Here is a 12,398-nt window from a genome sequence, read left to right as displayed (position 1 = left end):
AAATAAATAAACTGGTAATCATAAGTAAAGCACTTTCCTGAGTTCTAGAGAATTATCAGACCTGAGGAGGGGGTCGTGAGAATCCCTGAATTTGTAGTCGGCCAGGTAGAATGGCAGGTAGCTTGGCGACTGCATTTTGCAGCTGGCATCTGAAGTATGGAGTCTTGTGGGACTGAGCCCTTTACCCCTGGGGTCTACGCTAACTCTGCATAGTGTCAGAATTAAATTGAATTGATAGACACTCATTTGACTTTGAAGACTTAGTGTTGAAGAGAAACCACATGTTTGGTGTCAGAAAACACTACAAACCAGGCAAAAGGAAGTAGAAGAAGATTCCAGTAGAGAAGTAGCAGTAATGCAGACTCTGAGGTGGGAAGGGGCTTGACTTGTTCCAGGATCTGAAAGTGTGGCTTCAAAGCTTGTAAGCAGGTGATAGACATGATCAGATTTGAAACTTATTAAAAAAAAAATTCTAATGACAACACAGAGAATTGGAGTGATCAGAAGAAGAATGGTTGCAGGGAGACTCATTAGGAAGCTGGTACAATATTCCACACAACAGAGAAGAGAGGCTTGGGAGCAAGGGTCATGAAAGTGGGGATGGTCACATACAAGGTGACACAGAAAGCATCCCCATATGTTTTATGAAGCTTATAAAATATTATTGATTCTGAAGAAATAATTGTACAAGTAGCAAATTCAAAACTTTAATGGTGAAAGTTGAGATTCAGGATGATGTAGGAGAAGACCTAGCATATGCACATATTTGTGTGACCTTGTTAAGCTATTTAGTCATCTGACTCACATTTTCTTAATTTTGAAAATGGGAACAATAATTCTTTTTCTTCCTACTTCATAGAGTTTGAAGATGAAGTAAGATAATGTATGTCAGAGCACTTCATAAATTTGTTGTAGAAGAATGCCACTTCTCATCTGTATTTCTTCTCATCATCAAAACTGAAAGCAAAATAAAAGCTAGTTGGGTTACATTTCTTTTTTGGATATTTTCATCTGCCCTACTTAATAACTGAGTCTTCCAAGTGTGTATTTTAGGAAAAGTATTCCTATTTTAGGTGAAATATTTTTCTCAGAGGTTCTGAAACTATATTTCAGGAACAGCCAGTTCATAGAGGTGACCCTGATCTCTTAGTGTGTATGAACTACTTTTTTTTTTTTTAATTTCTCAGAGCCTTAAGACAAGAGTGTGGGTGTGACTGTAGGGCTGGGAGGGTAGAGAAAAATGAGAGAATTATCAGTCAGTGAGGGAGGAGTGGTTGCAGCTTCCAATCTGGAAGCACCTGAAGAGAAAGAGGCATGTTGACAGCCAGGATCCATAAGTTGAAGGCTGCATTCTACCAGATGTTAAGCATTTAGCAGGGCAGGTGGAGTCGATTCATTCTTTAGTGGCTGCTCCCCAGAAACAGAAGAACATGGCTTTCATTTTAGTGCTTATGTGGATAACTATCCTAGAACAGTTCATTTTATCATCAGGGCAGGGACTCTGTCTTATTCACTGCTATATCCCCAGTACCTAGTAGTATGTCTGTCACATGTCTCCTTAATAAAAACGTATTGAAGGAAGGCATTTTTGTAAAGTGTCTTCATAATACTTATTAAACTTTCTTAGACCATGTTTATCATGTACAACTCTGCTTATGAACATAATGATCCTCTGAAATATACCATCTACCCAGGTAGTCCACAGAGTCTAGTTGGTTCTCCCTCCTTAACATCTCTCGTACCTGTTCCCCACTTCCATCTCCACTGCGACTTCCTTCCTTGAATCCCTTTCCTCACCTGGATTATTGTAGTTTTTAAACTGATATCCTACCTTCAAATCTTATACCCTCCAACCACCCTTCCCATTGTTGCCAGGGTGCAGCATCTGTAAGATATAAGTTTAGTCTTCTGCTAAAGGACTTAAATGGTTCCCTTTTACTTAGAGCAGTGAGTTTCCAGCCATGATGTTCTAACACACTGATATGTCACAATCATTTGGAAGGTGATAGGTATATCATAGTATTTGTGCTGTCTCTCATGAAAATGAGTCCAGAGAGAGATAAAAGTGAGGATGGCGCCATATTTATAAATTAGCTTTTAAATGGTTCATGAAATCACAAGGAGAGAGAGAGAGAGAGACAGAGCAGCTAAAATGTCCAATGTCCATTTTCTTTACCACCTTATCTAACTAGAAAGAGCATACTTCTAAACTAGACCTTGCCAGAACAATAAACTCAGTACTTTTCTCCAGAATGTTTTCATTATGGCAATACCCTCTTTACTTAGTGATTTTTATTTATGCTTGGTGTTTGTTGTAGATGATAGTGTTTTTTAAATTTTTTAATAGATTAAAGGCATTAATAGAGGGACATTATACTTTTTAGTACAGATATTATACATTTTTATAGTTATATGTTTCTAACCCTTCAAAGAATGAACTAAAAGACAAAAAAGATCAATATGAAAATGTCTTTCTCCATCATCTCTACACTTTTGGTAGGTTGAAATTGTGTTTCTGAAAGGAGTGATTGTCAACTTAAATTTATTTGTCATTGTCATGAATTGAGGAGTATAATGCAGCACAGACAATATGGTATGGCATCAACAGTGGGATCATCTTGTAGATCAGGAAATAGCAAGACCTGAATGTTGTCAATTACACGAGAGTCATAGTAATACAAATTCCAGATAATGTTTTATCCATTTAAAAGTAAGTTTTCATCATTTTGAATTTGTATTTTCCTTCAAATAGATAAACATGTACAGTGGAATATTGAGTTAAGGTGTTTATACTAACTCACTTTCTAATTTATTTTGTATTATATTGTACTTAATTTGTGAAGGCCACTTGCTTTATAGCAAATGTTAAAAGGAGCATATTAAATGATTCTAGGTGTTAAAATACAATTAATTGAAGTATTCTGCTTGACATATCAGAGTACAGATCTCAGAGCCAACAGAGCAACTGGAGATTAGGGGAAAACCCAAGAAGCAAGGAAATCACAGAGAGGGGAGCCCAACTCTGCCTAAATCCTTGGCTGAGTGTCACATTTCACAGGCTGAGGGAAGACTCATAGGAAACCAGGCTAAAAAAACAGCAGTTGGAAGCCATAAGAACAAAACAGAGATGAGATATAAGTAGCTGAGTACCATGGGTTAGAGAGAATTTGCAGTTTGAATCCAGGCAAGGTAATTGTCTATTAGAATAGAAATCTAATAATCCTCAGAAAAACCTAACAGAATTCAGTTTTTCTATAATATATTATCTAAAGTGTCTAGTTTTCTACAAAAATATGAAACATGTAGTGAAGCAGGAAATTGTGATCCATGGCCAAGAAAAAGTAGTCAGTAGAAACTCTTGTTAGCCCAGATTTGAATTTAACATAGATTTCAATGTAGCTGTTTTAAATATGTTAAAAGAATTAAAGGAAAATATAGGTATGTAAATAAACAGATAGGTAGCCTCCCCAGAGCAATGGAAACTATATTTAAACAAAACAAAAACAAATGTGGTATTAGACCTGCCTGAAAGCACAATTACTGTAAAATTTTTGCCAGGCAGGCTGAAAAACAGTTTGGAATTGTCAGAAGAAAGCAACAGCAAACCCAAGGACCCAGTAGAAATAACCCTGTGCAAAGAACAGAAAGAAAAAAGATTGAAGAAAAATGAACAAAACTAAGAGAACTGTGAAGTAGTCCATTATACATGTTCTTGCAATCATGGAAGGAACGGTAAGAAAGAGGTATAAAAATATTTGAAGAAATCATAGCCAAAAACTTCCCAAATTTACTGAAAAGCATTGATAGATCCAAGAGGCTTGCAGAGCCCCAAGAAAGATGAATACAAAGAAAACCATTCTTAGACACATCATAGTCTAACTGCTATATGATAAAGAGAAAATTCTGAAAGCAGCCAGAGGAAAACGACACTTGTTGCTACACTTCAAAGAAAACACTGAAATTATTTCTCGCTAATGAAAAAATTCAAGCTTCTAAGAAAAAATTAGAATTTTAGAAAACTTATATCCACCAGTAACTTCCCAATACTTTGAAAGACATTTAAAATGATATTGACCATGATATTAAGAAATATGATTTTAAAAAATATTGTATAATGAAATGTGTTAATATTTGAAGATCCACATAAGGAAGATATGCATAATTTAGTGAACCAGTATTTTCCAAATGACCGGTGCACAGTGTTATGAAATCATTCACTGGTAAAAGATCCATTCAAAGTGCAAAGTAGACCAATGGATTTTAATGTAACAGAGTACAGAAAGTTTATTGATAATGGCTTCAGATTCCACATTGTAACTACTTTTTAAGAAACTTCCAGTCATCAGTGTTTATTGTAGTATCAAAGGAGAGTAACTGCACTTCTCTAAAAAGGCTGTTAAATTACTTTTCCCTTTCCCAACTACCTATCTCTGAGAGACTGGATTTTCTTCGTATATTTCAACCAGAACAACGTATTGAATGCAGAAGCAGATATGAGCATCCGGATATCTTCTTCTGAGCCAGACATTAAAGAAATTTGTAAAAATGTAAAACAGAGTCCTTTTGTTTTGGAAATAGTAGCTATTTTCATAAAAACACTATGTTACCATATATGTTAATATATAATAATGTAGAGTTTATTATTACTTTTAAGTTAATGAATTTTTTAAAATTCGAGTTCCAACTTCTAATACATTAAATGGCGATAGATATAATCCACATTAACAGGAGCTCTTTGGAGTCCTTCATATATTTAAATGTAAAGGTGCCATGGGACCAAAAAAGCTTGAGAATTACTTTGGTAATTCTCTGGCTCCACCTTTAGATAACAGATTCCTTTGAGAGCACCAGACTGGAAAATTGGAAATATCTTGTAGCCTGGGAGATTAGTGTTCTTCAGTATATGATGACATTCAATTTTTGTTGACATCCTTGATTATTTTCAAGTGGACCGTATAGTAGTATGCTGTTGAGTTGTACTGCTTACTGCCTCTGATGGTGGCCTTTTCTTCTTCCCTTCTGATATTTGTTTCCAGACCTTTTATTTTTAGCAGGGAATTTTACCAAGAAAGCAATAAAGGACTCTTGCAGTGGTGACTAATCCTTATTTTCTTTACTTCTTCCTTCTTTGGCTATGTTTAGAGGTTATCAAGGGAGAGCTGTACAAAGAGTGTAAGCAGACTTCAGTAGAGGGCTGCACAGTCAATTGCTATGCTATGCTATGCTGAGTTGTTATTCAGTTTCTGGGAAACAGCATTAATCATTTGAAATCAAAGAATCCTTGAAGTTTGTCTCATATGGTGTGAAACAGAATTATAAAGTGGGTAACTAAGAGTAATTCGTCCAGAATTGTTTTTTAGTCCTGCTTACTACTTATAATCTGTTAAATGCATGTGACAATGTTTGTTTGTATTTCTTATCTACCAGGTGACAAAACCAATCTGCCAGAAATAAACTGGTTATAAAGGATGTTCATTACATAAATGTGTAGTAAATTTATTTTAACATTGCATTACTTTATTCTTTGACAAAAATAAACCCTTGCAAAACAAAAGTAAAAAAGCCTAAATACCTACCTACTTGCATGAAACTGGATAGTTCCCAACTTTCTGTATCTTGGTATTCCATCTTATTTTTTAATTGTTCTTAGTGACTTTGTACTTAATTCGAATTTAGAAGGCCCCTCACTATTAAAGAGCTTGTACAGATCTGATTGTTGCTTTAAGATTTATTGCGGTCAAAAAATCATCAGACAGATATTTCTGTACTCTCTCTTCTGGCCTTTTACATTTTTACCTAATATTTTTGGTAGTTTTGAAACTTGCATAGTGGACAGGAGCACTAAAACAAATTTATTTGACACTTTATTTCTTTGATAGTTGAGTTACATGGAAGTAATTAAACGGTCAAATTTGTCCCATATTGTGTTTAAGGGACTTAATAGTGATTTACTTTTTGAACCATATTTTGTTTTACTTTTGAAATGACATGGGTTTTCTTTCTCAGTGCAAATGATTATGTTTCTGAAAGTCACATAGAGGCTTTCGCCAGAATAAAAGGCTTCTGATTTGAGGATCTCAGTTAGGGGTATTTATTTGGGGCTAGAAATAAGACCTGATTATTTATGAGCTGTTTTCTTAAACCACAATTTCCCTTGTGTTTTCTTAGGCTAAAGATGAAGAAGAAGCCTTTCTGGATTGGAGTAATGATGATAATGATGGATTTGATCCAAGCACACTTCCAGATCCAGATAAGTATAGAAGCTCCGAAGAATCAGATAATGAAGATATGGAAAATAAAATTAGGTATGTTTCTACCATTGGTGGCATTAAGAATATGGGTCTTCTCCTTTTAATAAGTTCAAAAGATGTGTGGAGACAAACGTCTCATGCCCTTCTCGTCGTTTTAGGGGCCCTTCTGCTGTTTCTGTTAATTCCTGTTAACAGATACATGGGTGATATGAGAGCTGTATCTTTTTCTTGGTCTATTCTCTTCTTGTCTCTCTCTTTCTGAATCTTTTATGCTTAAGTATTTGATGCACTAGGGTATATTTAGTGCAAACAGAGGTAAGATTTTATTTTGATTCACTGTTGAGATTGTTGTTAAAAATTATTTCTGAATTTTTTAAAAGGGAAGTTATACTTTCACATTCTTTGATGTAAAATTAAGTAAGAAACACATAAAATAATGGAAAACTCATACCTAAACAGCCTTTGACAAATTCTCTCAAATTAGAATCTGTTCATTTTAATGTGGACTTACTTGCTGCCATGCCAAAAACAGATGAAATGTAATGAATTGAATGACTTGCTCAGCACTTGTTTTCAGAGTACTATGTATTAGATTAAATTGAGATTCTGTTGATTTAAAAGTTGAGAATATTGAACTGCATGGTTCATGATTGAACTAAATCAATGAGCCTATTTAGGCACAAGGGGGAGGTACTAATGATGGATGAAGTTAATATGGTTGAAGGGGAGAGGAAGCTTGTTGGAACCCCTCAAGTGCTAGTCTGAAAAGTTTGGAGTTGAAAAAATAGGCCACAGAGAGCTATAATCCGGTTTTAACTAAGAGCATTATGAAAAGGTCTCAAAAAGATTATCCCCTTAGGAGAAAAATGCTATAGAGAGATCATTTCAGAGTTACTCTTCATTTTAATATTGTGCTCATTTAAACATAGTATTATTTTATAATAGTGAAAATGACTTATCCAAAATGCAGTCTTCCCATGTGATGCCAGAAACTTGAGACATTTGCTATTGGACAACTAGCTTTACTACCACATAATAGCTTTACTACCACAAGACATAATAGCTTTACTACCACAAGAAGCACCACAGGTGAAAATAATTTATTAGGATTTAGAAAAAATATTTAAATGATAAGGGTTAAATAATTTAGGTCCAGGGTGTAATTCTAATCTTTAGAAATTGACCTCTAAGAGTAAATATGCATATTCTACTTCAGAAAGTTTCTTGGTTCACATGTCCAGACCTTGATGAACTGTCAGTATGGTTGTTTGTTGCCCTTTTTATTCTTATATAAACGTCCCTGTTTCAGAGTAGTTTATGGGATCTCCATTTTGATAGATGTGATCTAACTTAACACGTATAACTTTATATCATTAACTTCCAAATGCTCTGTGTAATTTTACTTTCTGAAGGGAACTTTAATTGGTTCTTACAGTTTGTTATTTGGCCATATTTTCCACATCTGTCTAACATACCTTTAAAACATAAAGCCAACCTTTGAAATCACTGGTAAGATGTCAGCAATCCTTCTGTATCTGATTCATAAGGATTTTTTTCAAACATTTTTCATGATAGTTTCTGGGTCATCCTTAATCTACGTACAGCAGACATTTCGTTTCATTCTTTTGGCATCTCTCACCCTCATAGTGACATTTCCCTGCTACCACCTAGCTAATATGACTTGTTCTCAAATAGTTTCACGTTTCATCCTCTTAATGAGCCTGTAAATGCTGTGTAGCTAGAAAATCTGTCTTTTTATGCCAATACTTTCAGCTCCAGCCTTTACTCATCTCCCCAGCATTGTCATAGGCACAGAGAAAGGCCCTGAAATACTTGTATTGATTAATAGATTGATGAAGGAGATTTATAGAGTAAAAGAGAGAAGCATAATGCTTAAATGATACCAGAGATGACAGAATAGATGGTTGGAGAACTGGAAGAAGCCAGGTTCAGATAGTGTAATGGTGATGCACAAGATGGTAGTAATACCTTGAGACATGCCAAAGCATCTTAACTCACTGACAAGCGTTCAGATGGGAGATATTTAAGCATTACATGAAAATTAAAATAGTTTTAAGTTAAGGCATAACTGATAACTACATTAGCAGAGATTGAAAGGAATTGATAAACTTGTCTTAGGCTGAAGAAAAATTATCTTGTTGTTGAAAAGAATATCAACAAGGGCTTTATTCCTTTTGTGCATTTAGGGGCTTGCTAGCAGTTTTGTCTTTGTATGAGCACAGTGATTATCTAGTCCAACCCCCTCCTCTTATAGATGAAAAAGCCAAGCCTTCGAGGGATAAAATAATTTGTCTGTGATCACAATACAAGTTAGGGACAGGTCAGTGTGATCTGCCTGAATCAAATTGATCCTCTGGTTCTAATACTCCAAACAAGATATATAGAATTACTATGGCATTAGGAGAGGTAGCTCAGGAAAACTACCTCAAGACATATTTAATGTTATTTGGCTGAAGACCTGATCCATGGACTAACCATAGGATAGATTTGACTGGACCATGGTTTCCCTACCTCAGCATTATTGGCATTCTGGCCCAGATGATTTTTTGTTTTGGAGAGTTTGAGGTGGTTGTAGACTGTCTAGCCGCATCCTCTACCACTAGCACCTCCCCAGTTGGGATAACCAGAAGTATCTTCAGACATTGCCAGGTATCCTTTGGGGAGCAAAGTCTTTCACAGTTGAGAACCAGTGGACTAGACCCAGGATGGCAGAATGTATTACTAGTGCTTAATTGCCCCACCCCTCATCCAGGATAGGCTTTGTCTGTATTCCTTTCCATTGAGTCCTAGCAGTCCTTCTCAAGCAGGGTCCATCAATCAGTCGGGATTGGTACACAAGATAAAACCTGTTTTCCATTCCTGGGCTAGAAGGTAGGATTTAGGGTAAGTTACAAGTAATAGTCTACATGTGAAATTTCTATTTATACTCTCATTTTCCCTTCTCTCTTGAAATTACCTCAGTGGCAATGAATAAAGATATATGTAAACTAAAACCACATTGTTTTGGATAAGAAGAGGTACTCACAAGTAAATTCACGTACACTAGGATTTTGACAGTAGTAATTGCTTCTGCTGTGTATAATAATAGCACCAATTCTATCTTCCTATATTGTTCCAGTTCTGCTACGTCTTTTTTCCTTTGCCTCTCATGGACATGACCGAATGCTAAGATTTTGTGATGTTAGCTTTAGAGGATCCTCCTGGCTTGTTCACAGGTTTTATTTGGTGCACTGTTTCTGGCTTCTGCTCAATAATTGTAGGAACAGCTAGTGTTCCAGCCTCTTGGTCATCCTCACCCTGTCAGTAGGTTATTCTCTGGATATTAACTTAGCATTTTCAGATATGAGTTTGTATAGGACTGGTTATACCAATTAGAAACTGGCTATTAGTCCCAAACTAACCAGTATGAGCTAATTTCTTTGAACGTTTCCTTTCTGTCTCTTTTTCCTTCACTTTGCTGACACCCATAGATATTGCGCACAGGTAACACATTTGTCTCTCTACATGGAAAGACACTTAGTCAGTAGGAAATAGGCAAAGGAGAGCCAGATTTAGTGGAGAACGACTGAACTTGGGGTCAATAATTCCTCCTCAGGGAGGTCTGATAGGATTTTATAGAGTTTGTACCTCTGTCGTCCTCCTCAGCTCAGTATATAGCCACAGTAGAATTTAAACCCTCCTTAACCCTCTGTAGAATTATCAGAATTGTCATCTCTAACACTGAGATTCAAAAGAGATTCTCATATATAAGATGCAACTTCTTTAAGTTAGCATGACAAAAAGAGATATCTTGCTTATAATATGGTCCCAGGGACAATGAAAATTATATGACCCTGAGTTCCTTTTAAGGAACTTTAAGAATGCTGCCATTAATAGCTCCATTTACCCTTAGAAACAGAGCTGTGAAATAGGGGGAGTGGGTAATCTACCCATCGTACAGAAGGAATGTTCGCTGGTTAGTCAGCAGCAGATGCCTGAATTCCATTGGAAGCTCTAAGCTTTTGTGCGCTAGTTTTGAAAGTAGGTATAGAAGGGAGAGCTTGCTTTGATGCTCTCTGCTTTCTTTTCTCATCTTCTTCCATCTTACGAATTGGTCCATACTGTGTTTTACTCTGTGGTTTTCATTTCTGATTCCTTCTACGGAACTAGCATAGGTAGAGTTAATACAAGATATTGGGATTTGTTGTTATTATTATTGTTATTAAAATAGACAGAAAAATTTCGTAGGAAACCTAGCCCTTTGTTGCAGTGGACTTTGTGACATCAGAGAATTCATTGGTCTGCTGGGAACTACACAGAATCATGTGTTCTTGTCTCCAGTGAATTTTGATATAGACTTTCATACCTTTTGAGGACGTAAGACCTCAAATATTGCATGTAATTATCTTTGTGCTCATAAGTGATTTTTCATTTCTTAATCTCCCAAATAGTTCGTATAGTAGAGTTATACTGCTTTCACAATAAACATATTTGTCTAGCTTCTATATGTGGTGCCAAGAGCTGGAGAAGCAACTTTCTGCATTATTTAAATCACATTCTGGTTATTTAAGAGTAAAAAAAATATCTACTTGATCTGTAGTCTCTGGCTTCTTGTCACATTTCCTCCATCAATTCTTTCAACTACGAATTTTTTTAGTACCTATCCTGTGCCAGGCATAGTGCAGGTACAGAGGATAAAACATTAAGCAAGAAAAATACCTTTGCTGCTTTCACAGAACTTTTAGTTCAGTGGAGGTTACAGATGGATAAGCAAGCAATTACAAAACAACATGATGGTTAAGTACTGTGATTTGTGCACTGGGGAAGGTGGTGGGGAGAGGAATGGATGAGCACGAAAGTGATGGGCCTAACAGTTGGGCTTGGCAAACCAGAAACAGCTTCCTGAAGGGAGTGATGGCTAAGCTAAACCTGAAGTAAGTTTAAGTTTTAAGAGAGCCGGGAGAAGGGTAAATTGCCATTCTAAAGAATATGGCCTTTGAAGTGAGACAAGTGTCTAACCATATTCCAGTTAAACTCTTCTTTCAATAAAAGTGTTCCTTTTAGCTGCGCCTCACAAGCTGAGAGAGATTTGGTCCTGAACATGTAATATAAGATTAATTTTTGTATATCTAGTAGCATTTATCATGTTTGGTTTATGGCCATCTTCATGTGAATTGCTAATGATGTGAAAATTTGCAAAGTATTGAATACGATGAAAAAGAAGCAGCTGGATGTTCCAGATATTCATTATCCAGTCAAATTAAGTTTTTAATATTTATAATCTTAACCTTTTTCAAGCAAAAAAGGGAAAGAAAAAGGTTGTGGTTAGACTGTTACTGCATTATATCAATCTTTTCTTCACAGAACACAGTCTCTGACTAAGGCAGATTGCTTTATAAAGAATTGTTATATGGTGGGGTATTTGGTAGATTATTCTAGGTGGTATAAGACCACTCACGTGTCATTTGTACTGAGACTGTTGGCATAATTTAGACATGAAAACCTCTATATGGATTGGTACCTTTTCCTGTACAGGGTAAATTTTCACATCTAATATAATTAGCTGTTCTTTTTGCCTAGCCTGACACAGTTCTGAATCAAAAGGCTGATCAAGGATTTTTGTCTGGTTTTCCATTTGTTTTGTTTTAAAAATCTGTTTTATACTAGTTTTCTGTTTTTGAGTGAACTTGCCCATCTTTAAAGTTCTCTCTTACATGAAGGAGATGAGCCACTTAATCTGTATGGTTTCTCCTAGTGTTCTGTGACAACTCTTCAGTGAATTTTGCCCAGCAACTACTCTTCTACAACTTTACAGTCAGCTTTGTAATACATGGAAGACTTTTCACCTGGAAAAGAAATATGTATGCATTAAAGATAAATTTGGGGGGAAGGAAAATTCCCAGAAAGCATTTTCCTTTCTTAACTGGTTTTGGTTGGGGCTGAGTATGACACATTATGTATTTTATATTAATTGGTGGCATCGTTGGTGCTAAATATAGGGGATGATTTTTTAAGGGATTTTTTTTACTCAGAGTCTAGGTGATTGTTAAATAGGATTGGCTATAGTTTTCACTTACTTGAACCAGTGTCCATTGGTGAATCTAGTTGTGGGTGGTAGATATGGAAAGAAGTTGGCTCAGCTCAGTG

At 35.8% G+C, this 12,398-nt stretch overlaps 1 protein-coding gene across 2 annotated transcripts in view; it reads left to right on the top strand.

The window, feature by feature from the left end:
* The window catches only part of DDX10 (DEAD-box helicase 10), a 248,912-nt gene that overhangs the window by 218,121 nt on the left and 18,393 nt on the right, over positions 1-12,398 (top strand). For both annotated transcript variants that reach the window (XM_082343478.1, XM_082343479.1), the window contains exon 17: positions 6,169-6,305. In XM_082343478.1, the coding sequence (XP_082199604.1) occupies positions 6,169-6,305 (137 nt within the window). The remainder of the gene's footprint in view (positions 1-6,168; positions 6,306-12,398) is intronic.

The sequence above is a fragment of the Balaenoptera borealis genome (genome assembly GCF_965194805.1).
Source record: "Balaenoptera borealis genome assembly, chromosome: 11".
Lineage (NCBI taxonomy): Eukaryota > Metazoa > Chordata > Mammalia > Artiodactyla > Balaenopteridae > Balaenoptera > Balaenoptera borealis.
The sequence above is the reverse complement of the archived record's forward strand: the minus strand, read 5'-3'. Positions and strand labels throughout refer to the sequence as shown.